Here is a 27,937-nt window from a genome sequence, read left to right on the forward strand (position 1 = left end):
AAGCAAGATGATCGCTTACTATACGCCAATTGAAGACTATATTCCGGCGGCGGCATGCCTGGTTGTCCACGCTTATGAAGGCAGCTACTTCATTAACGGCAGGTGTGCTGAAAGATGATTGCCGCCAGCTGTGGAGGTGCGTGGCCGCGGTCTGCGCGGTGCGTGTGGGGGCGTGTCCCGCGGTGCTTGCAGCGCGCAAGGATGAGAGAGCGCATGTGGGCGTGGCCCGCGGTGCGCTCGTCATGAGGCACAGATGAGGACGCATTGGAATGCGCCCTGGCCGTGACAACTTTAGCATAATCAGCACCTTCCGAGACCACTCGTCCATCAATTCAGCGCTGCACTCCTCCGGAGAGTCCTTTGCTGCTTGAGGAGTTGATGGCGCCCCTGCTGGTGAAGAGACAGGCAGCACCCTTGCAGGAGGAAGCGCTGATGCTGGAGAGCTACTCCTACGTGCTGATGACGCGGGTAGCTATGGCAAAGCTTAACAAGGAGACTAGCAAAGAAGGGAGCAAGAAACTTACATGAAAATAAATACTAAATGTAAGTTCAGGGGGCGGAACTGGAATGTGGGGAGGCATTGACTGGTTTGCTGCCAGAGTGTGGCACGAGACATGATAAATAGCTCTCTGATTAGTGACTGGGAGCAGGTGAGCATCCACCACTAATCAGAGGCAAGTGCAGAAAATCAACACTCATGTATGAAAACAAACGAGAGTGCTGAGACAAAATAAACAACAACTAAGGGAATACCAAACTAAACATAACATAACCCGGGCAACGGATCACAACAGTTACAATTGTCCATGCCAACAATGCAAGTATGTCTCTTAAAAAAATGCTAAGAAGTCAAGTACTGCAATTTTTCTAGTAGTAGCTAGCTTGATGCTAATTTACATTTGCTGTGTTATATACATGCATTGAGTAGCATTTACAATTTTACATGGCAATTTCAACACCTCCAAATTTGGCAATCAAAATTAAACTACATCTAAAACACACGTTACTATCGAACAGCAAATGTGTAATAAGTACAATAATTACAGTACAACATAAGACTATAGGCACATTCAGCTACATGACAAAGGCTACTTTCTAGCTAGGCAACACACTGTAAAGCCTTTTCAAATTTTAAGTGTTATCGTTTTTATGGAACTTACGAGGGTTGGGCGTGGCCATAGGTTGGATGGGAGAATATGGATAATAGAAACGAGTGTAAAAAACTATTAAGCGCAAAACAATCAGACTACGAATATATAGACTGCTACACCCCTAAAGATTTGACTAAAAAGTACCCACTGTTTATCACTAGCTATCTAATTGTTTGCATTTTGTTATTCAAACACACACCAACAACAAACTAACAAATATTTTCTTTTTAGCTAAAGAAGGAGAAGCCCTGGATCAGTATAAAACATCTTCGCACTTACTGCTCCGCCTCTCATTACATCTTCACTCTAATGGCCAAAGGTTACAAATTTGACAGAGACACATGGAGAAACATTCACTTCGTTAATAAGGTAAGTTGGATGAGTGGAAAAAGATCCTGACTTTTATGTCAAACAGTGTTGAGTGTGTGCGACAAAGAATGTCGGACGACATCTGAACCAAGTTGATCAGAGTATTTCAGAGCACATTATTAGTGCGACCACCCATTGTGGCCCATTAAACATGACATGATCATCTGCCTTCAAAGAGCTGAAAGGCAGGCTATGTTTGGCTCCAGGATGCCCTGAAGATATGGAGCATTTTTTACAATGAGGCTCCCTCAAATGAAGGAGATTCCTTATGTGTGACACAAGTCGGTGGAAAAAAGCAACCATTTCACATTCCGGCTGCCTTTTTTTATGTTCTTCAGCAGCTGGCAGTGCTCCCTAAAGACAAGCCCACCAACAAGGGACTCAATTTACTGTGTTTGCTGCTAATCGCCTTTGGGTGTCTCCGGGTCTTTTTGACTGAGATTCCAAACACACTTGGATTCTTTACAGGAATCGTAATGGGAGGGGAGGGTTTTCCCTCCCATTACTAATAAAAGTAATACATTGTATGAATGTGTGTGTGTGTATATATATATATATATATATATATATATATATATATATATATATATATATATATATATATATATATATATATATATATATATATATATATATATATGTATATATATATATATATATACATACACATATATTTACATTCATATATGTACATACATGTATATGCATATGTGTGTATATGTATACACACACACATATATATATATATATATATATATATATATATATATATATATATATATATATATATATATATATATATATATATATACTGTATACATACACACACACACACACACACACACACACACACACACACACACACACACACACACACACACACACACACACACACACACACATTCATACAATGTATTACTTTTATTAGTAATGGGAGGGAAAACCCTCCCCTCCCATTACGATTCCTGTAAAGAATCCAAGTGTGTTTGGAATCTCAGTCAAAAAGACTGATACATATGCACTTGTATATACATATATATATTATTATCCGCAGATTCCGTTTTATTGGCCAATTATGTGAAACTGTCCGCGGTTATGTGAACGCGCAAATCATTTGCCTTGCTTTTTTGTTGAGTTTAGTGATTATTAATTCGGCATACTGGCGTTGTGTCAAATGAAAAATAGCAACCATGGTTAGATCCCAAACTTCTTGTATTCATCCTCTTTTTTTCTTGATCCTCATCTGTTTCACCGTCACACGCTCCGGAATTTGCATTAATCGTTTTTTTTTTTTCATTATTATATTTCATAACCGTGAGAAGCCATTATCCAAATCGAAATTAAAATTCAAATAATAGTTCAGGCCTACCCTGCAATATAAAAAATTGGTTACGTTTTTACTTTTATGCTTATATTTAATTCAGAATCAGCTACTTTCGCGACAGCTGGTTGTTTTAATTAATTTGGAGCATAGAGGGGGTTGTTCTACTGCTGCCAAACTGGAAAGTCATTAGACAAATGCTCGGCTTAGCGAATGAGAAGTGGGCTCAGCCTTGGCTGGCCTGGAGGCTGGGCTTCCGCATTATGATTTGATGATCCGTCAAAGACTGAATTAATTTTTGATTGACAGCAAAATGAGCGAGTCAGAGGTCTTAAAATATAAACCACTGACAGAGCATTTTTCAACTTTCATTCCATTGTTCCGAGTCGATATAGAGAATTTTACAATCCCGTTCTTTGTAAAAGCATCATTATTTCTTTTATCTGTTATTGGAGACTGTACTTGTGTTTAAAAGTAGCATTAGCTTCCCCTACTTGAAAAACCAGCAGCCACCACTTGTATTTGGCCTGTGTTACACTAAGCAGCAACAATGAAAAATAGAACACATTGATATAAGAAAAACATATGTAAGTACTAATTACTAATAACACAAATTTGTTTTTAAATGTACACACAATATTGTTTAGTCTTTTTAAAGAACATATATGCATTATCTCGCAAATTTGACGATGATGTCACATTGACAACGCCCCTTGTCATGCCGCCACCGCCACACGTATATTGACAAGCTGGGGGAAACTATGAATGGGGTTGGAATTTTCTGACTCATCTCTGAGTCATAACAGTGCAAGACAGACAAAGTGGTGCCTTAATTATAGGCTACTTAAACAGGTAATATCATGTGATATCTTATCTGCTTTCCAGGTGAAGGAAACCAGTGTAGGTTGGAGTTTGGGATACATGCTGAGCAGCTCCAATATGATACCATCAGAGATGGAAGAAGTACCCCCGTTGACTAACCCCGTCTTTGCCGGTCTTGTCTTTTTATTTTCAGCTCTAACCATTGTTACTGTCATCTTCATTTTCATCATCCTTATTCGCATGTGCTACTGAGCATAGCCAGTGATGTCTTTTTGAATGCGTGTGTCCCGTTTTAAGAGCCTTGTTTACAGCTTATGTGCTTGCATTGTCTCAAAATATTTTACAAGTGGGTTCAGGAAGATGAATTAATATTATGAAAGTATGACAAAATTAATTAAAATAGTAAAATGAAGCTGTAAAAGTCTAGCTTTTGGCACATGGGTCTCAAACTTGCGACCCATATTTTGTGGCCCTCGACTTCACTTAATAGTTTAGTGCAGTGGTTCTCAAATATTTTTAAATGAGTACCACCTCAGAAAACACTTGGTTCTGCAAGTACCACCATAATGAGCAACATTAAAATACAGTAGTGTAGTAGGTCCAAGTATTCCTTAAAAACAAGGCAAAGGCTTAATTTACCAAGTACCGTAAATTTCGGACTATAAGGCACACATTTTTCCTGTGCTTTTCCCCCTCCGGCTTATAAAACGGAGCAGCTAATTTATGGATTTTTTTTCGCTGACAGCCATAATGAAAAAAGTAGATTAAAAAAAGTGAAAATACACTGAATAGGTGTGTTATTGGCGCCATTTTATGGACTAGTTCGCTCACTGCAGGTACTGGAGTGATGCATTGCCTTTCTGTTTAGATTAGTGCTTTCAACCGGAAGTACAATTGCAGTTCAGTCCGCTACCCGTCAATAGCGTTTCTACTCGTATGGATTCTTCATTTATCATTCAAAGCAACGTTTGTAAGTTTTACAGTGTAACTAAAACAATTCTTACTTAATTAACCGTTTTATTTGTGATGTCTATAGTGTTTTCATGCATATTTGTGCGTGCTATTTTTATGTAATGAAGTTGTAAGCATTAGCTAGTATGCTAAAACATTTACAAAAGTCTGTGTTAGAACTATTAACTTACAATGGCATTCTTTTTGTATCGTTTCAGTTTCATGAATTCACCAAAACGTCACCGTGGACTTATTGAGTCTGTTTAGCTGATAGAAGAGCTAGCTTCCGCAGCTAATGGGTCCGTGAAAATGAATTTTGTTTTGGTTGCTCAGCCGTTTTACTGCCATGTTATTTACACTGTTTGGAAACAATTACGCTATATAAAAAAAACAATTACAAAGTCTTTCTGTGTAAAAAAAAAAAGTCATTTCACAACATATATGTGGCTTATAGTCTGGTGTGGCTATTATATGGAAAATATTTTTTCTTCTAAAATTTAGTGGGTGTGGCTCTATAGTCTGGAAAATACAGAATATGCAATATTTTTGACAATGTAGCATTAAATATAGGAAAATAAAACTACACCACTTAAATAATGAATAAAAAATTAGGTGTACCACTCAATGTACACTAGTTTAGTGTAATCGCGGTCCACACACCCTGAACGGCGAATAGTTGAATATAACATGGCAATCTTGAATTGCACTAGATCGAGGTCTTTACAATTGCAAGGGGTCTGCAGAGGTACTACAGGGGGGGGTTGTGAACGTTTTGGTTAATTATACTTTTTTTTAAATAAATGCCTGCAATATATACAAACATTTAAATGTATTTAAATACACATTAACATTGATCCAACACACTGTAGTGTAGTTTAGAAGTGGCAGTGACACGGCCACACTCTTCAATGTAATTTGCTGGTTTCAAATAAAAACATGGATACATAATTATATCATTATATTCATGTTAGCAATTATGATAGCTAAGAATTAGAGCTTTAGTTGCGAGCGAGCTATTAGAGGCACTGTACTGTAATAATTGAATATATGCGTGTTGCACAGTATCAATTGTATACGTGATCCCCGTTCCATCTCACCGTAACTTTGGGGATCCTTGGCCTGGAGAACTTTACAACAAAAATTACAGCACAACAAACACACACTGGACAACACAATGAGCAACTTGCGTTAAGTAAGCTGAAGTATTAACACATTTAGTCACGTATTTAAAACGTGATTCTAAAGTGAATACACTATGCTCACCCAGACTCTACTTCCAGTGGCCCTCAGTTAAATTGAGTTTGAGACCCCTGTGCTAGCATAAACATAATATGTTAAAGGGAGGACTAACAATGAAAGAATCATATTCTGTTAGTCATTTGTAATTACTTCATAGATAAAGCCCAAAAAATGAGGAAGACCGTATAGTATGAGTACCACTGATTGTAGGCAGGCTCAATCTAGTGGTACTTTTAGGAATGCCAGAAACAGAAAAATAAGTGTAATAACTGTGCAAAAACAAATGTATCAGCCAAATGTTTGTTGAAAGTGAATTCAAACGAAATGTCTCTCTGCGGAAATTGTCTACAATACTCCACAAGTTGCAGTCACCTGCAAGTATAAGCCACATAATCAAAGCTACTGTAAACCGCATGTGTAGCACAACGGTGGTATTTGCAAAGCAAACTTTTTTTTTTTTTGAGGTGATGCTTTGTGGAAACCTTTAAGAAACCATTGCCCTAGGTACAAGATGTTTCTGTGAGGACACATCGTTTTTTATAATAACAACAATAATAATGGATTAGATTTATGTAGCGCTTTACAGACAGAACTGAGAACCCATCATTCATTAAGAGATGTCTCTTACCTGCTGACCGTTTCCCGTGTAGCTTTCTTGAGTGACGTGTCCAACAAAAAAAAAAGAAACAACTTAATTTGTCTGTACCTATGTTTTAAGAATAAAAATACACAAACACAAATGATCAACCATCGCTCCAGTACAGAATTGTACAAACATTTTCCCAAGTAATTTAACGATGTGGTGGAACACTTGGATACATTTTGTACATTAAAGATGCTAAAAAAACATCCAATGTAGGTCAAAGTGCATTAAGCTAGCTAAACAAAACATGAAAAACATTGTGTAATATTTAAAAATCATGAATAATAAAAGATTTTTACAACATGTTGAGGGCCAATAAAAAACATGCTCCAAAAAGAGCCCCTTTTTATTCAGTAGACTTATTTTATGTTTTCCATGGCAAAAAGTGCTAAAATTCTTTACTCGTCTTATTGTTTTTGAAACACATGGTAGTGCACGTCCCCTAAACAATGTTTTTACTTACACTAACAAAGCTAAACACCTAAATGTAGCACATACTCAATACAGTTTCTTAAAAAAAACGTTTTATGAATGATAGCTTATTTGACTATTACTTACAAATTTAGGAAGCTTGTACATAACTTAATTGCAATGCGTGTTCTTGTCGTTTGGTTTAATTTTTGTACATCAAGACTGAAACTTTAATTTTACTGTAGTTTTGACTATGATCATTTACAACACTGGATTTGGAGGCATTATTGTAGGGTCTTTTTTTATTAATTGTGCGAGGTGTTGTAATTAACAGAAGATGCTTCTTCTTTTTAAAAAAAATAAATCTCAGGGACACAATAACAATTATTTCCACATTTTACTTCCAAAAAGTCCTGACACCCTCCTGTTTCTCTCCACTAATATATACAGTATGCACTTCAATTGCACTAAATGCATATGCAAAACAATATCACTTGTTGTGTGTTAACTAATTTGGAAAACACTGAGTCTTAAAACTCAGTTGAGATAGTGTGTAGGCTAAACATACATGTTAGATGAAGCTCATGTATGCTATTTGTGTAAAATTAGAACAGTTGTGTAGTCTCTGTATCGCGGGCATTAGACAACCTTTTCCCCCTACCAAAAACTTGGCCTGCTGCACAATTACCTATTGTAATTTAAAAAGCAATGAAATGACACTCAAGTAGGATTTGCAATTGTATTTAAAAAAAAAGTTGTTTTAATTGTAACATTTTGTTGAGCAGCCGGTTGTAATTATTTTTCTCATAATGGAAGTTTTTCATGGTAATGTTTTTTTTTTCTGTATTGTCCAAAGAAAACGATGATTACAAAACAACTCAATTCAAAAGGTCATGTCTGTCAGCATGAATGAAATGCCTTTTTTCATCACTTATGTTAGCACTGGACACAATTATGCATGATTCTAATGTGTTGCATTGACTGTGTCATCTATGTTTTGATAACAACTCATAATAAATGTACCTACCAACTGTGAATGTTGTGGTTGTGAAATTATAAATCAACGACAAAGATTACATTTAGTAGAAGACAGGGGATGATGGTAACAATTTTTGTTTTAGCAAGTGTAACTCAGACGGTTCTATCTGTTAATAGATCACAGATTACGGTATATATATATATATATATATATATATATATATATATATATATATATATATATATATATATATATATATATATATATATATATATATATATATATATATATATATATATATATATATGTATATATTAAGATTAAAGATTAAAGTACCAATGATTGTCACACACACACTAGATGTGGTGAAATTTGTCCTCTGCATTTGACCCATCCCCTTGGGGAGTAGTGGGCAGCAGCGGCGCCACGCCCGGGAATCATTTTGGTGATTTAACCCCCAACTCCAACCCGTGTTGCATATATATATATATATATATATATATATATATATATATATATATATATATATATATATATATATATATATATATATATATATATATATATATATATATATATATATATATATATATCAGTACCAAATCAGAAAAAATGTGTCTCTCCAAGTATCACCGTATCACCGTAAGTATTCATTAAAAACAAGGCCAGGGTTTTATCTAGTGTGTGTGACAATCATTGGTATCTTTAATCTTTAATCTTTAATCTAACAAGTATATTTCATATTTTTGGTCAATGTAACATTACAGTTTGAACAGTAACACTGTGTTTAAATATAGGAAAATAAAACACTGTACTGTACATTAGATAGAGCCTGTGTACCACTAGTGGTATGCGTACCAGTTTGAGAATAACTGATATATATTCATGTCAATTACAAAGAGGTCTTAGAGATGGAATTTATGGCTCTTTGAAAGTAGATGGCTCTTTTTAAAAACACTGGCTCATTATTAAAGATCTTTATTTCAAACACTGGTAGCTGTTATAAGATAAGATGTGGATCAAAACAACTTCAATTTACATTAATATTACTCTATACTGGTGGGTGGATCTCGGGTGAGTGGAAGGAGGAGGGGGGAGTTAATAATTTTGCAATGCTGTCTACTAAAAATAAAGTAAATCGCCACTCTACAAAGCAACTGACGCTTTGGTCAAAGTTGGACTTGCCACAAAACACATTTTAAGATAAGCAACACTTTCCTGCCATCTGGCGGCTGAGTGGAGAGTGCACCCTCAATTCCTCACGTTTCATCTGTCAGGTAAACTGTGACGAAAAGGATCATATGAATCCCCTTCCTACGGTCAAAAAAACAACTTTGAAGCACAAGAGCAATTTAACAATGAAGAAAAAATACACAAATAATCCATCTATCCATTTTCTACCGCTTGTCCCTTTCGGGGTCGCGGGGGTGCTGGAGCCTATCCAAGCTACATTCCGGCGGAAAGCAGGGTACACCCTGGAAAAGTCGCCACCTCATCCCAGGGCCAACACAGATAGACAGACAACATACACACCAGTGGCGTGCGGTGAGGTTAATGTCTGGTGAGGCACGACTGCATCATCACAGTCAAATTTAAAAACATATGAACCTGCAGTGCAGGTGTACCTAATGTTGTGTCCCTGCGGTCGTTCGCGGCTCCTGCAGCGCGAGCATTGTTCTTTTTGCACTTTTTGGCTTATTGTTAAGTGACTTTTTTTGGGTGGATTCGGTCTTGCACGTGGAGGGTTTGGGTGTGGGCTTTGGTTGGTGTGGCCGCGGTGCTCCCGTCGGGCAGTGCATTCTGCGGCGGAGATGCTTGGCTCCAGGAGGCGGGGTTATGATACGAGTCTCTCACAGTGTGTCTCCGCAGCAGATTTATGATCGCTCAGCACTAAAAATACGTTACACACATACAGTTGTTGACAAAATACACTGTACATTATATACCTCAGCTAACTAAACTATGGAAATGTATAATATAATTCATATAGCAATACGGTGTCACTGCACAGCAGCTCAGCAGTTAGCCGAGTCGCAATCCATGGTGAGGCACAATGTGCCTCAACTGGCTGCTGATCACCGCACCGTCTCTTCTCAGTATTTGAACGGCAAATGTGAAAATAAAAATAAAAATAATCTAAAACTGTTGAAGTTAAATGGAAAATAACTTTAGTATAATCAATGGATACATATAACAATTTAATTAATTTTTTTTTCTTTTTCTTTTTTTTTTCTTTCCATGATGGCAGGTGAGGCCCCGCCTCCCCTGCCTCTAGTGACGGCACGCCACTGATACACACTCACATTCACACACTAGGGCCAATTTAGTGTTGCCAATCAACCTATCCCCAGGTGCATGTCTTTGGAGGTGGGAGGAAGCCGGAGTAGCCGGAGGTAAGAAAAAAATGTAAACACAAATTATAAATAAAACTAAAATAAAAATGAGGAAATGAACAAATTGTGAATACAAAGTTGTACTACCCTACGTAAGTTGTGTTTACGCTTGAACCACTGCTACACATTCACATCAAAATAATGAACCAAGAGAGTGAATCCAAATTCTGCTGTATGTTTTCTTAGCCTCTGACTCGTTTTCTTCCTTCTTAACAAGTCCTGTGCAGCCACTCAGGCAAATGCCCATATCTGCTGTACAGATTTACTTTACAAAACAGAACTGTGGGATACTTCCCATGTTACCTTTTTTGTATTTGACTTTATTAAGTGGATTTATTTAATGTTTGGCGCAGCCGGACCGGAGCAGGAGAGGATAGAAAGAAGAAAAAAAGGAAGACAGAGGGGGATAAGACATAGAGACAACAACAACAAAAATAATAACAACAAACACTAGAAAATACGATATGTACAAATATAATACGTAAAGTGCCAGCAAAGAACCAGTTGGGGAAGGAGATAGTAATAACACAGAAATGACAACAAACATTATTGCTCTACATGTGGAACAATAAACATACTAATAGAAATAACATTATTGATAATGAATAATAATTGTTTCAAATGCAACAATACATATATGGAATGAGAACTTGAACTACAAAAGACAGCAGATAAATGGAGGGGAAGAAAAAGAAGCAAATCAAATTAAACTTTATTTTCATAGCACTTTTCATGCACAGGCAAGTGGCAAGCACAGGGTGCTGTACAAAGCAAAACAAAACATACAAAAAAATAAAAACAATAATAGAAGAAGAGAAGAAAACACACACATTGAAACACACGCACATACAAACACACACATACAGCACTATTGACAATAACAAGGCAAAAATAAAACATGGCATGGCACTGAGGATTTGAGGTAAAAAGCCACCTTTGAGGCAGGGACACTGGAGAATAACATATCATACATGTACATATATTATATCACGTTTTATACAATATACTATATACAGTATATACATATATATATATATATACACTATCGTTCAAAAGTTTGGGGTCACACAAACAATTTTGTGGAATAGCCTTCATTTCTAAGAACAAGAATAGACTGTCGAGTTTCAGATGAAAGTTCTTTTTTTCTGGCCATTTTGAGCGTTTAATTGACCCCACAAATGTGATGCTCCAGAAACTCAATCTGCTCAAAGGAAGGTCAGTTTTGTAGCTTCTGTAACGAGCTAAACTGTTTTCAGATGTGTAAACATGATTGCACAAGGTTTTTCTAATCATCAATTAGCCTTCTGAGCCAATGAGCAAACACATTGTACCATTAGAACACTGGAGTGACAGTTGCTGGAAATGGGCCTCTATACACCTATGTAGATATTGCACCAAAAACCAGATATTTGCAGCTAGAATAGTCATTTACCACATTAGCAATGTATAGGGTGTAGGGATGTCCGATAATATCGGCCTGCCGATATTATCGGCCGATAAATGCGTTAAAATGTAATATCGAAAATTATCGGTATCGTTTTTTTTTTAAATGTATTTTTTTATTTTTTATTAAATCAACATAAAAAACACAAGATACACTTACAATTAGTGCACCAACCCAAAAAACCTCCCTTCCCCCATTTCTTTCTGTTATCAATATTCTGGTTCCTACATTATATATCAATATATATCAGGGGTGGGCAATTAATTTTTTACCGGGGGCCGCATGAGCAACCCGAGCACTGCTGGAGGGCCACACTGACAATATTTCAATTCAATTTTGCTCAAATTATTTTTGATATACCGTAAGATAGATAATAATAATAATAATATTTTCATTTAACCTAACTTATCTTTATACAAAAGCAGATGGCTTTTGATGGTTTTATTTTTAACACTTTCTTACACAACACTTCCTGATGTATATTACAATACAAAAATTTCAATTTCTGTCACTTTATCCTGCATCCTCTTTGTTGTAAAACCTTTATTTAACCAGATAAGAAAACGTTGTGAACGTAGCACGCCTGTAAGGTGATTGGCGAAGAAGGAGGAAGCGTTGCTGTTGCGGAAATGAGGAGTGAGGATTGGTTTTCCTTTTGGAAAGAACGAGATAAGTTGAGCAGTGTTAGTATAGCATGCTCAATAAAAGTTTAAAAAGTGCATCAGATTTGGTGTGCACTTCTTCTGGATGCTACAATTGATGTCACAAGTGGGATGAAATGCCTCCCAGTTCGCCTTGCCATCAAACCTGGGAGTCTTCATTGAGGGCGGAATTCCCCCCGTGGCAAGCAGCGTGGCTGCACCTGTAAACGCTCTCTCTCTCTCTCTCTCTCTCTCTCTCTCTCTCTCTCTCTCTCTCTCTCTCTCTCTCTCTCTCTCTCTCTCTCTCTCTCTCTCTCTCTCTCTCTCTCTCTCTCTCTCTCTCTCTCTCTCTCTCTTTGCAGCGAGCTCCTCACGTGGCACGTACCTCCCGATGACGTAGCACACAAACAGTGCAGTATGCGCAAAGTTTTACTTCTGCCACCAATTGTAGCGTCCAGAAGAAGTGCACATCAAGTCTGACGCTCTTTTTAAACTTTTATTGAGCAAGCTATACTAACACAGCTCAACATATCTCGTTCCTTCCACACGCACGTCTCCTCACTCCTCATTTACGCAACTCAAGAAGACAACATCTACTTCAGCAGGTCGTTACACTATATTCTTTAAACACAGCAACGTGTGTACCACAAATAAGCACACAGCTTTACCTTTACTTGTCTTGTTGAAAACACGCCATTCGTCATCAACTTTTCTCTTTTTAGTCGCTGTGCGCCTTCCCTCACAGGACATACGCACATATAACACTTTTCAAAATAAAAGCAGCACAGTTGTATTGCACGCACGACAAAGATGTTTTTTTAAATTTATTTTGTAATTTGAGATTGCCGCTGCGCGCACGAGCATACGTCCACACGGAAGTAATACAAATAACGCTTTTCAAAACAAAAGCAGCACCGTTGTATTGCACACTCGAAATAGATGCTTTTTAAAATGTATTTTGTAATTTATAATTGGCCTCACGCGGGCCGGACAGGGACGTACAAAGGGCCGGATGCGGCCCGCGGGCCGCACAATGCCCAGGTCTGATATATATCAATACAGTCTGCAAGGGATACAGTCTGTAAGCACACATGATTGTGCGTGCTGCTGGTCCACTAATAGTACTAACCTTTAACTGTCACGTCTGTGTTGATCATGGTTTTGTTTTGCTTGGGTTTTGGACACTTTTTAGTTCTTGTCTTCACTCCCTTGCTTTGTCACCATAGTAACCATTAGTTTCACCTGGTTCACATTGTCATGTCACGCACCTGTTCACGGTTAGTCACGCACCTGTTTTCACTTATCATGTCACTATATAGGCTTTTCTGTTTCTGTTGTTCGTCCTGGCGACATCACATTCATCTTCTCCACACATTTATGCTCTGCACCTGTTTACCATAGTTCTTGTTTCATCTCATGTCAAGTAAGTTTTGATTTAATGTTTATAGTTTTTATGCCCAAGTGCATGTCTTTTGTTTCATAGCCAAGTTTGTTACCTCCTCTGTGAGCGCCTTTTGTTTATTCCTTTTTATTTGTCCTTATATTAAATTATGTACTCACCTCCAAGCCGTGTCCAGTCAAGTTGCTTTGCACCTCGGAAAAACAATCCACGCCAAGGACCAAGTCGTGACAGATGTCGCCAGCAATCCGTTTTTCCGCAAGCAACTTGGCTGATGGAGGAAGGAAGGTGGGAAGCGCTAGGTGCCATGGGGGACCGAGATTTGATGTGGGGGCCAAATGGCAAGCTAATTCCGATTAGCTCCATTCAGTCCGAGGATAGCGCTGCGTCACCGCAGTCCCGGAAGCGCCGCTTCAGACCGAGGACGTCAGGGAAGGTGAGCGGACAGAACGCGGCGCTCCTGCAAGCGCCTCCCCCTCCGGGCGGAAATGGGCCGCAGCCTGCCCGGCTTCCCCGGGATGACATCACAGACCAGGATTTTTTTTTTCTGAACTCTTTTTCTTCTGATCATCCGCCCCCAGCAAAAGATTATAAGTCCAAGATAGAGCACTATCAAAACATGTTTTTAGAAATAAGAGCATGTCAATCACAGTCACCCAGTTTCCATGTCCCGCCCCCCAGGACTCAAGTCACGCCCATGTCACACAAAAAAAAATTCTCACTCAAAGTCCCAGGTAGAAAAAGAGAGACTTTTGGACAGTTTGGAGGGAAGGATTCTGCCCCCCTTCCGACCTCCCTCCACCCACCCCAAAAGACGGTTCCAGACCGCGGGGAGCGCGTCTGGGATCCGCTCCTTGAGGGGGGGGCTAGGGCTGGGAATTGTTCAGGTGGGGTGGGTCAGCTTCGCCATGCCAAGCCACAGCCTCCAGCTCGGCCACCACCACCTGAATTTCGTCATGCCAAGCCACAGCCCCCAGCACGACCACCACCACCAGTCTTTCGACCTGCCAAGCCACAGCCACCAGCACGGCCCCCACCACCAGTCTTTTGACCTGCCAAGCCACAGCCTCCAGCTAGGCCACCTCCACCTGCTCCACGCCCAGCTCCACGCCAAGCCCCACCACGCCAAGCACCACCAGTACCTGCTCCATGCCAAGTGCCGCCAGTCGCAGCTTCACGACGCCAAGTGCCGCCAGTCGCAGCTTCACGACGCCAAGTGCCGCCAGTCGCAGCTTCACGACGCCAAGTGCCGCCAGTCGCAGCTTCACGACGCCAAGTGCCGCCAGTCGCAGCTTCACGACGCCAAGTGCCGCCAGTCGCAGCTTCACGACGCCAAGTGCCGCCAGTCGCAGCTTCACGACGCCAAGTGCCGCCAGTCGCAGCTTCACGACGCCTAGTGCCGCCAGTCGCAGCTTCACGACGCCTAGTGCCGCCAGTCGCAGCTTCACGACGCCCAGTGCCGCCAGTCGCAGCTCCTCGACGCCCAGTGCCGCCAGTCGCAGCTTCACGACGCCCAGTGCCGCCAGTCGCAGCTCCACGACGCCCAGTGCCGCCAGTCGCAGCTTCACGACGCCCAGTGCCGCCAGTCGCAGCTCCACGACGCCAAGCGCCGCCAGTCGCAGCTCCACGCCAAAACCAAGCACCCCCAAACCAAGACCAAGTCCAAGCACCGCCACACCAAGACCAAGTCCAAGCACCGCCACGCCAAGACCAAGTCCAAGACCAACCACGCCAAGACCAACCACGCCAAGACCAACCACGCCAAGACCAACCACGCCAAGACCAAGTCCAAGACCAACCACGCCAAGTCCAAGACCAAGACCAACCACGCCAAGTCAAAGACCAAAACCAACCACGCCAAGTCCAAGACCAACCATGCCAACACCAAGACCAAGACCAAGACCCCCCACGCCAAGACCAAGACCCACGCCAAGACCAAGACCCTCGCCAAGACCAAGACCCAGACCCTCGCCAAGATCAAGACCCTCGCCAAGACCCGCCACGCCGAGACTCTCCGCCTGACGCACCACGCCGAGCTTCGCTGCCTGCTTCGTCTGCTGCACCTGCGTCATCGGCTGATTCCACGCCTGCAACGACGACGACGCGCCTGCCTCCTCGTCGGCCACGAATGTGGCCACTACCTGGTCGTCCGCCACGCCAAGTGCGCCGACCTCCTCGTCGGCCATGGATATGGCCATTCCCAGGTCGCCCCCCTCGCCTGGTACAGCGGCGCTCTACGCGTCGCCGCCACCTGACTCTGCCCCGGTGGATTCGGGGCCACTTGGCCTGGCGACCCACCGCCATGTCCCCCTCCCGCCCTCCCATGACTCTTGATCCTGTTTTTTTTTTTTTTTTTTGGACATCTGGGATCTGTCCGTAAGGGGGGGGCTCTGTCACGTCTGTGTTGATCATGGTTTTGTTTTGCTTGGTTTTTGGACACTTTTTAGTTCTTGTCTTCACTCCCTTGCTTTGTCACCATAGTAACCATTAGTTTCACCTGGTTCACATTGTCATGTCACGCACCTGTTCACGGTTAGTCAGGCACCTGTTTTCACTTATCATGTCACTATATAGGCTTTTCTGTTTCTGTTGTTCGTCCTGGCGACATCACATTCATCTTCTCCACACATTTATGCTCTGCACCTGTTTACCATAGTTCTTGTTTCATCTCATGTCAAGTAAGTTTTGATTTAATGTTTATAGTTTTTATGCCCAAGTGCATGTCTTTTGTTTCATAGCCAAGTTTGTTACCTCCTCTGTGAGCGCCTTTTGTTTATTCCTTTTTATTTGTCCTTATATTAAATTATGTACTCACCTCCAAGCCGTGTCCAGTCAAGTTGCTTTGCACCTCGGAAAAACAATCCACGCCAAGGACCAAGTCGTGACATTAACAGTTAATTTTACTCATTTTCATTAATTACTAGTTTCTATGTAACTGTTTTTATATTGTTTTACTTTCTTTTTTATTCAAGAAAATGTTTTTAATTTAGTTATCTTACTTTATAATTTTTTTTAAAAAGTACCTTATCTTCACCATACATGGTTGTCCAAATTAGGCATAATAATGTGTTAATTCCACGACTGCATATATCGGTTGATATCGGTATCGGTAATTAAAGAGTTGGACAATATCGGAATATCGGATATCGGCAAAAAGCCATTATCGGACATCCCTAATAGGGTGTATTTCTTTAAAGTTAAGACTAGTTTAAAGTTATCTTCATTGAAAAGTACAGTGCTTTTCCTTCAAAAATAAGGACATTTCAATGTGACCCCAAACTTTGAACGGTAGTGTATATATATATATATATATATATATATATATATATATATATATATATATATATATATATATATATATATATATATATATATATATATATGTATATGTATATATATATATATATATATATATATACATATATATATATATATATATATATATATATATATATACATATATATATATATATATATATATATATATATATATATATATATATATATATATATATATATGTATATATATATATATATATATATACTGTATATAGTGGACCGCGTTCAACACAATCATACCTGAAATCCTCACCGCCACGTCAAATTCCCCCACCTCGCTGTGCCTCCTGCCACTTGTCAGTGGATCTCCAGCTTCCTGACAAACAGGAGCCAGCATGTGCGGTTGAAAGACATCACATCTGGAACAAGGTCAATCAACACTGGAGCGCCACAGGGGTGCGCCCTTTCTCCACTGCTCTTCTCCCTATACACAAGTGACTGCGCCTCCAAGGTTCCAGCTGTAAAACTCTTAAAATTTGTCATTGGGCTCATTCAGGATGGTGACGAGTCTGCATATCGGCAGGAGGTTGAGAGGCTGGTGCTTTGGTGTAGTCAACACAACCTTGAGCTGACACTAAATACTTTGGAGATGGCTGTAGACTTCAGGAAACACCCCTCAGTGCTGCCTCCCCTCACAATATCCAACAGCCCAGTGTCAACGGTGAACTCTTTCAAGTTCTTGGGAACTATCATCTCCCAGGATTTGAAGTGGGAGACAAACACCAGCACCATCCTCAAAACGGCTCAGCAGAGGATGTACTTCCTCACGGCAACTCAGCAAACATGGCCTACCACAAGAGCTGTTAGTCATATTCTACACTGCTCCAGTTGAATCCATACTCTGCTTGTCCATTACTGTCTGGTTTGGGGAAACCACAACAAAGGACAGATGCAGACTACAGCGCACAATCAGATCAGCGGAAAAGATCATTGGTTCCCCTCTGGCCCCCCTACAGGACTTGTACTCCAGCAGGACCAGGAAGAGGGCAGAGAACATCACCAAAGACCCCACACACCCGGCATACACTGTCTTCAAATTCATCCCCTCTGGCAGACGACACCGATCCCTGCACACAAAAACTATCACACACAAGAACAGCTTCTTTCCCACTGCCATCACTCTCCTGAACAGTAGCTAAGGTGATCCGATATGTTCCCAAGCACAGTCTCACTTTACTGGCACTACAGACGTATTACTTTTTTTTTTTGCACTACTCTTTCGCTACATTTTTGACACTATATATCTCTCTTATGCACATATTTGTACTTTGCACACAATCTTGTATAGTCTTACTTGTATATAATGTTGATAGGTGACTAGTATATGTCTTGCTGTTAAGTATGCACCTACACTGTAAAAAAAAATCCTATTTTTATGGTTAATTTACTCTAAATTTCTACTGTAATTTTTAATTTTTTTTAAATAGTTTATAAAACTGTAAAATTGAAGACGTTATCTGTAAATAAACAATCCGCCTGTTATTTTAAGTAATATGCCAGTAATGACAAACTATGTATATTTCTATTTTTTTTACAGAAAAATACCAAATTAATTATACATAGCATTTTCTGTTTTCTTAAATTACTTTCAAATTCATGTAAATTTACAGTAATTATATTTCATTAAATATGTAGCTTGTTATATAAAAGTCTATGTCCATACTAACAATCTAACACAGGGGTGTCAAACTCTAATACAGAGTGGGCCAAAATTTAAAACTGAACAAAGCCGCGGGCCAAGGTTGAACAAATTAACCTTTAACGTACTCTACAAGCTATCGTCACGTCCGCTTTTCATCCATTCTAACATCGTTCAGACCCAGTCACAAGATATGTGCGGCTTCTGTACGCACACACGAGCGAATGCAACGCATACTTCATCAACAGCGATACAGGTTACACTGAGGGTGCCAGTATAAAAAACTTTAACACTGTTAGAAATATACGCCACACTGTGAATCCACACCAAACAAGAATGACAAACACATTTCGGGAGAACATCCGCACTCCGCACCGTAACACAACATAAACACAACAGAACAAATACCCATAATCCTTTGCAGCACTAACTCTTCCGGGACGCTACAAAATACACCCCCGCTACCACCAAACCTCCCCCCCCCCCACACACACACACACCTTGCAACGTCCCGGAAGAGTTAGTGATGCAAAGGGTTCTGGTTTGGTGTGGATTCACAGTGTGGCGTATATTTCTAACAGTGTTAAAGTTTTTTATTCGGCTACCCTCAGTGTAACCTGTATCTCTGTTGATGAAGTATGCGTTGCATTCTAATGTGTGTGCGTGCAGAAGTCGCACATGTTATGTGACTGGGCCAGCGCTGGCTGGCTGGCGTTTGGAAGACTCCCGGGAGGTTCGGCGGGCCAGCTTTAGTGTTGATTTAATATCGCCTCAAGGGCCAGAGTTTGACACCCGTGCTGTAGAATAAAGGTATTTTTCTGCAGAACTGTTTGCATCGTCACTTTATTAAAGGTGGTTGATCTTAACAATTCAGAAAAAATCTGTAAAATAATGGTATTTTTCTGTGGAACTGCCAGCATTGTCACTTCATTAAAGGTGTTTGATCGTAATAATTTGGAAAAACTCTGTAGAATAAAGATATTTTTCTGCAGAACTGTTTGTATCGTCACTTTATTAAAGGTGGTTGATCTTAACAATTCAGAAAAAATCTGTAAAATAATGGTATTTTTCTGTGGAACTGCCAGCATTGTCACTTCATTAAAGGTGTTTGATCGTAATAATTTGGAAAAACTCTGTAGAATAAAGATATTTTTCTGCAGAACTGTTTGTATCGTCACTTTATTAAAGGTGGTTGATCTTAATAATTTAGTAAAAATCTGTAAAATGACGATATTTTTCCGCAAAACATTTCATGAAAATTTCTGTAAATATAATGTTTTTGATCATTTTTTGTGACATTATTTGGTTTACAATGTTGTGATTCTTTGCTTAGTTTGATAAATGTTGGAGCAGTTTGCTTCATCATGAGTGTGAAGTCGCTCAACTTAAAGTGTTGGATTTAACTGTGTTGGATCATTGGCTGCTAGTGAGGGCATAGAAAAGGGGTATTTTTCTACCAGCAGACCGCGTTTAAGATTGAGTGTTTCACTGCTAAATTAATAATATATTTTAATTGGATATGGATTTTAAATATGTATCTAAAATAGGTGGTTAATTGGTTAGGTATTTATGTATTTGCATATTGGGTTTTCTGCTGCATTTATCTATTGTGTTTCTGGTGTTAAATGTATTTTATATGTATCTTGGTGCATTTATGTTGAGACAATTTATTTCAAATCTGAATTAACTTAAAGGGAAAATATTAATCCATGTTTTTGCACTTGTTTAATTGTTAAGTGTTTGATAGCCTGATTAATAGTTGTAAATTATGGGATTGATAACTGATTGATTTTTTACAGCATGTTAATCTTGTGGTGTTTTGTCCTTAAAGGTTTTTCACCTACTAAAGAAGCTAAAGGCTACTAAAGACAGCTAATGACAGCTAAAGAAACTAAAGTCTACTAAAGTCTACTAACACTGCTAAAGATTGCTAAAAAGACTAAAGAAGAAAAAAGAAGCTGTTTCTTCGTTGGAAAAACTTGCAAACTAAAGGAAAATAAAAGGAAAAAAGTAACTACGGTCTGGTCTTTTGAGTGAAATCCAGAAGCCACATTCAGCATTGGTACATCCCTTCAAGTGTGGGATAAGCACAGTGAAAAAAGCAAAACACTTGACAAGCACTTACCAGTGAGCTGCCTCTATTTTTTAAATGTTATTTATTTACTAGCAAGCTGGTCTCGCTTTGCTCGACATTTTTAATTCTAAGAGAGACAAAACTAAAAAAAAAATTAAAAATCCAAGAAAATATATTAAAGACTTGGTCTTCACTAATTGACAAAGAAACAGATAACATATTTGGTGTCCAGTTCAAAGTGTGACATGATTTATTTAAAAATTTGAGAGTTGACTTTTGTATTTTACATGAGTTGTTATTTGTACAAACATGGTGCAAAGTAATTCATGATTTGTTCAAAAATGTTAGTGGCTAGCTAGTTAAAATGGGATATTGTGATTTCACAAGACTGTCTTAAAAGTGATCATTTGTAAATGTTGAATTTGAAAAATGTGCACTTAGAGAAAATATAAAAATAAAGTGTTGCATATTGATATTTATCTGTTTCTATATATATTAATTGTGAGAAATCATTAGGATGATCAGTGTTTCCACAAAGATAAATATAAATAATTATCAATAATAACATAGAGTTAAAGGTAAATTGAGCAAATTGGCTATTTCTGGCAATTTATTTAAGTGTGTATCAAACTGGTAGCCCTTCGCATTAATCAGTACCCAAGAAGTAGCTCTTGGTTTCGAAAAGGTTGGTGACCCCTGGTGTAGAGTACTTGCTTGCCTAGAGAATGTATACTTGTCTATTTGTTGAATGTTTACAGAGCTAACAACTGACAAAGACAAATTCCTTGTATATGGCCAAATAAACCTGATTCTGATTATATATATATATATATATATATATATATATATATATATATATATATATATATATATATATATATATATATATATATATATATATATATATATATATATATATATATATATATATATATATATATATATATATAGCACAAATATTAATAACAGAAAGAAACAACCCTTTTGTGCGAATGAGTGTGGATGAGTGTAAATGGGGGACGGAGGTTTTTTGGGTTGGTGCACTAATTGTAAGTGTATCTTGTGTTTTTTATGTTGATTTAATAAAAATAATTTTTTTTTAAAATGTATTTCTTGTGCGGCCCGGTACCAATCGATCCACGGAATGGTACCGGGCCGCGGCCCGGTGGTTGGGGACCACTGCTTTAGATGATAAAAAACTATTTTTGTAATATTTTCAATATGTGGGATAAAAGTCAGCTCGGAGTAAAAAATCACGCCCATATTTTTTATAGACTAAAATTTCTTTAAAAATCTTGTAATTTTGGTAAACGTTTCTCCCTCTGGTCTTCGGGACCTATAACTAGAACCTCTGTTTTGTCCTTGATTGAGCTGTAGAATATGCACTGCCATCCATGCAGTTAAATAGGGTATCTATTGGTCCTGTGTCATCAGAAGACACAGAAATGTACTACTGTGTATCACTTACATAATTGTTCATTGTTTCTCCACAGCGGTGTAGGTTTTGTTTTGAATGTTTTTGTTAAAAGTGGAGCTACTGAGTCCAAAGAAGATTTCAGTTTACTGTTAAATCGATCAACGATGACGTCGCATGATGCAGGTAAAATTTCAGCAGCGTTCTGTAAAATCTCAATAAAAGTTGCAGCCACTTCAGAAGTTAGGTAGTGTTTCCTCACTGTTCTCCCCTGGGGAACCTGCTGGTTGAGACTGGTGATGTTTAAAAACACACAATAGTGGTCACACACAGCCAGGTCAACAACAGAGGACACGCCAATGGACAGGCCATGGCTTATGACCAGGTCCGGGGTGTGTCCCCTGTTGTGTGACATGCTGCTTAAAATCAAAACAATTTAAAACGTTTAAAAACTCTCTGGATAAATAATCTGAGGAGTCATCAACATGTAAATTAAAATCACTAGTTATTCAAATCCTGTTATAGGAGGTGTAGATAAATGATACAAGTTTAGAAAATTCACTGATAAAAGAGCTTGAGTCTCAGGGAGGGTCTATAAATAGTTAAAGACAGAATGGGTGGGCTGCTAAAATCAAAGGCATGCTGCTCAAATGATACATTTGAGGTCAGTGAGTTATTTAAAATTGATGCAGTACCCCTTCCTCTTCTACCCCCTATAGTATAAAAAAACAAGTTAAAATTTGGTGGGGAAGTCTCGGTATAGAACAACAGGTGCGTCAGTGCCAAGCCATGTCTCAGTTAAAAGAAGACCAGTCTAACTCTTTGTTTAAAATCATATCATTCATTAAAAAAGTTATGTTTAAAAGGGAGCGAATGTTTAAAAGTGCCATGTTGGTGGTGACAGGTGGAGAAGTGGATTGTTGTTGTTTTGGAAGATTTTTGAGGGCGTGAAAGTTGACAATGTGTGTGGAGGTGTCTGGTGTACTCACGTGTTGTAATGATGACAGGGATGTGTGAAGTGTTGTTGTGAATGACAGGTCTAAGTCCAGTGACGTGTGTATGGTGGTCGGAGGTGGAACAGAGTTGTGGGATTTAGGACCTGGGGGACCTCAATCAGTGACGGAGAGTTGAGCTAGTGTAGGCGTGGGGAGATTGGCGTGCAGCACGCCGAATGCCAGGTTGGCAGAAACCGCCTCCCGCAGCAGAGCCCCGAGTGTGCTCCATCATCAGGTGAGGGGGCCGGGTAATATGCCAGCGCACCGCGCCCTTAACCAGCCACCTGCGCTGGAAGGAAAAAGAACAGTGCTGCGGCGGCCGACGCCCCCCTTTTTATAACCTCCATCTTTTTGCATTAATATACTATATATATATGATAATATATATATATTGCCAAAAGTATTTGGCCACCTGCATTGACTCTCATATGAACTTGAAGTGACATGCCATTCCTAACCCATAGGGTTCAATATGATTTTGGTCCACCTTTTGCAGCTATTACAGCTTCAACTCTTCTGGGAAGGCTGTCCACAAGGTTGTGATGTGTGTTTATAAGAATTTTCGACCATTCTTCCAAAGGCGCATTTGTGAGGTCACACACTGATGTTGGTCGAGAAGGCCTGGCTCTCATTCTCTGTTCTAATTCATCCCAAAGGTGTTCTATTGGGTTCAGGTCAGGACTCTGTGCAGGCCAGTCAAGTTCATCCACACCAGACTCTGTCATCAATGTCTTTTTGGACCTTGCTTTGCGCACTGGTGCACAGACATGTTGGGAGAGGAAGGGGCCCGCTCCAAACTGTTCCCACAAGGTTGGAAGCATGGAATTGTCCAAAATGTTTTGGTATCCTGGATCATTCAAAGTTCCTTTCACTGGAACTAAGGGGCCAAGCCCAACTCCTGAAAAACAACCCCACACCATAATTCCTCCTTCACCAAATTTCACTCACCACAATGCAGTCCAAAATGTGCCGTTCTCCTGGCAACCTCCGAACCCAGACTCGTCCATCAGAAATTGCACGACTGGATTTCTTGAACAGGTGGCATCCTATGACAGTTCCATGCTGGAAATCACTGAGCTCCTGAGAGCGGCCCATTCTTTCACAAATGTTTGTAGAAACAGTCTCCATGCCTAAGTGCTTGATTGTATACACCGGCCAAGTGATTTTTTAAAATTTATTTACATTTATTGATTAGGACACCTGATTGTGATCATTTGGATGGGTGGCCAAATACTTATAATTGGCAAAATACCCCCTTAAAGGGTAACTGCATGTAAATAAATAATAATCTCTAACATTGAGATTAACTAAATGCAAATTTACTACTGTCTTGAAAAAAATACTTCTGTAAATAAAAATGTAGCATTGCACATTGCATGCAAATAAATAAAGTCCAATAAATTATTAAATATACCAATTATAGTGTCCGCCCTGAGATCGGTAGGTTGTGAGTTCAAACCCCGCCGGCTGAGTCATACCAAAGACTATAAAAATGGGACCCATGGTCTCCCTGCTTGGCACTCAGCATCAAGGGTTGGAATTGGGGGTTAAATCACCAAAAATGATTCCCGGGCGCGGCCGCCGCTGCTGCTCACTGCTCCCCTCACCTCCCAGGGGGTGATCAAGGGTGATGGGTCAAATGCAGAGAATAATTCCGCCACACCGAGTGTGTGTGTGACAATCATTGGTACTTTAACCTTTAATAATCATTCATAGTAATACAAATCAATCAGATCAATAAAGTGACGGCTTAAAACTTCAGTTTTGAATAAAATACTATTGTAAATAAACATGTAGTTTTGTACAATGTTTGCAAATAATTTGGATGATCGTGTTAAATTTGACAGCCCTAGCTACCCGCGTGACTGAGAGATTGATTGATTGATTGATTGAGAAGTTTATTGACATCTTAAAGAATCCATGTAATGCTTTAAAAAGGCAAATGGATGGCACAACAAGCCAAAAGGCTTGTTTCCATTGTGGTCCATTAAATATTCATCACATTTAATACATTCAATAACAAAAGATATATAACCTGTAAAATGTATATAAAAAAATAAGTTAAAAAAATGGGTAAATTATGTACATATACACAGTATACATGTCAGGTGATTTGAAAAACAATATATACAAAAAATTGAGGGGTATAAACCTCTTTGATGCTTCGGAAAGTTGCTGAGGATCAATATTGGTTCAGATCAGGTAGAGGTTGAGCTGAGCCATGATTTTATGGCAGTTTTAAAACTTAGTAGGGAAGTTCAAATTTTGAGGTCTGTTGGTAGTGCATTCCACTGTGTGGTGGAAAAATAGAAGAATGGAGGGACAAGCAGAAAAAAAATGGATAGATGGATATGATGATGTCATATTGACAACACCCCTACTCATGCCCACACCGCCACCCGTCTATTGGCAAGCCGGGGGAAACCCTGATGTGTATTACAATAATACACGTTTAATTAGAAAGGCAGTTATGGCTAATGTAGTTATCCCTCCCCAGACAGAGTTAAAGGCCAGATGTCTGTACATCTAAATCCTGCCTGTGTGTTGCTTGGAGTCACAGAAAGGAGGAATGTTATACTTGTAGATTTACATTGTTTTAACAGAAATTATTCACATCCATGTGTTGCTGGCTGTGTTGATTATTGTTTAAATGGATCTGATCTATGGGTTGTAACTTATGACTACAATAAGGTGTACATTTAAGAATAGGCTGACCATATTCTGAAATCCCAAAAAGAGGACATATATGCGTGCCAAGGCGGGGACTAGGTGAGCATTTGCCAATGATACTTGAACTTGCTTTATAAATAATATATTTATTTAATCAAAGCATTTTTCTCCTCTGTTGACAGCAGTGTTGGCGCTAGGAATTTTCAAAATGGGGTCCCAGGGTTGGGGTTGTGGATATGGCAGTTTGTAGTGACAGTTCAGTTTATGGGCAGGGTGTGTATGAGGTAGTGCAAAGGGCTGCAGAGTAATGAGATGCGAGGCAAGGGGTTCCGCTATAAGCCGCCTACCGGCCCGACCAGAACAGATGGAGTTCAGGGGTTGAGAGGTGGAGATCCTTGGGCTCAGGCTCAAGGCCTATCTACAGCTCGCCATCCAAGACTTAGGGACCTGGCCTACGTAAACACAGGACCCGGAGTTCAATCAATGTGCCCACATAAACATCAACATTAAGTCATCTATTGTTCGACCTTCAATAAATAAGTTACACTTATTATTATCATTATTAGCAATAATACTGCTAACATTAACAATATTAAACCATCCCATGTATGTACAACATAACAAACACGACAGTACACACAGTGTTGTCACTATGACGGGTGCAACATGAACAATATTAAACAATAGAAAATAACAGTGACGTCACTATGACGGGTGTAACATTAACAATATTAAACAATAGAAAATAACAGTGACGTCACTATGACGGGTGTAACATTAACAATAACAGTGACGTCACTATGACAGGTGTAACTTTGTTCATTCATTGTCTTTACCGTAGCATAAAAAGTGCACATGGCCTTAAAACGCCACAACACTCAGTCACCATATGTAAGTACCCAAAATAAAGACTCGAAATAAATATAAATTCAATGGGATCAGAAACATTGGAGGAAACGGGATTAAAAGCCGATGCTAACCGCCCATAGACAATACATGGGTACGGCTAGCAGCTACTATTAGCAAACAGATTCACTTACCAACTTGGCTTAATAACACTCTCTCGTCGCAACTCGGCCCTGATGGTCGGCACCTATAAGTTTACAATTAGTTGTAAAATGTTGGACGGTTGTTTTTACGATATGCAGGCAAACGACAACTTTAAAACATACCGGCTTCAGATGTGCTCAGGCTTACCTACCGCACCTGGCAGCCATTTTGGGACGGTGGATCAAAAAGAGCGCGATAGGCTGCAGCGGGTCACGCGATATGCTGCAGCGGGTCACGTGAGCGCGTGTGTTAAACTCGTGAGATTAAACGTGGAAACGGCGCAGGTAATATGAGGGGATGCCATGAGAGGAAATATGTCTTATTTCCCACCCGTGTTAAACGCACGCCTCCACACTTTGTTTTGTTTAACCCCTTCTTAACTCTGGACGTACATTGAAAATACCCGGTACACGCAACCCTAACTCAAAATGCCGGACATTTGAGGCATTTAAGAAATCCCGCCCGGACACCCCGGACATCCCCGCAAAAGAGGACATGTCCGGGGAAAAGAGGACGTATGGTCAGCCTATTTAAGAAGAATAACCCGTCAAGAAGAGTTACACCTGCTGCTAGGCAGCCATTAAAAAGTTAAGCGTTAGCATTTAGCTTCCAAGCTAGCACTAATGCAATACACTAAATTAAAGTAGAGAAACGACTACTTGAGCTTATGGAAGTGAAACAAGTGTATCTACAACACAATGGATACCAAGCTTAACATATTTGTGATGAAAACCTAACATGTCTTACCTCTAAAAAAATATTTTTTGGGCTCCAGACTACACATGAGGCTTCACCTATGAGCTCATGGACCGTGTTGATGACATCATCACCACAGCTCGTTTCTGATAGGTCAATTCGGCCTTCCCTTGATCCTTTCCACAGTGGTTATGTTTTCAACCTTCCCTCATACTACATGCATAGAGTGCCCTCTAGTGGTAGTACTGTATGTGGTGCACAGCGTACATACACTAAAGAGAAGACTTTGTATTTTTT

General features: G+C 39.5%; 1 protein-coding gene across 1 annotated transcript in view; it reads left to right on the forward strand.

Moving 5' to 3' along the window:
- Window positions 1-7,803, forward strand: part of LOC133660793 (ectonucleoside triphosphate diphosphohydrolase 3-like) — a 42,588-nt gene extending 34,785 nt beyond the window's left edge. The window contains exons 9-10 of the mRNA XM_062064376.1: window positions 1,383-1,520; window positions 3,727-7,803. Coding sequence (XP_061920360.1) covers window positions 1,383-1,520; window positions 3,727-3,915 — 327 coding nt within the window. The 3' untranslated portion in view covers window positions 3,916-7,803. The remainder of the gene's footprint in view (window positions 1-1,382; window positions 1,521-3,726) is intronic.
- Window positions 7,804-27,937: the final 20,134 nt, after the last annotated feature.

Source organism: Entelurus aequoreus, linkage group LG11 (genome assembly GCF_033978785.1).
Source record: "Entelurus aequoreus isolate RoL-2023_Sb linkage group LG11, RoL_Eaeq_v1.1, whole genome shotgun sequence".
NCBI classification, from domain to species: Eukaryota; Metazoa; Chordata; class Actinopteri; order Syngnathiformes; family Syngnathidae; genus Entelurus; species Entelurus aequoreus.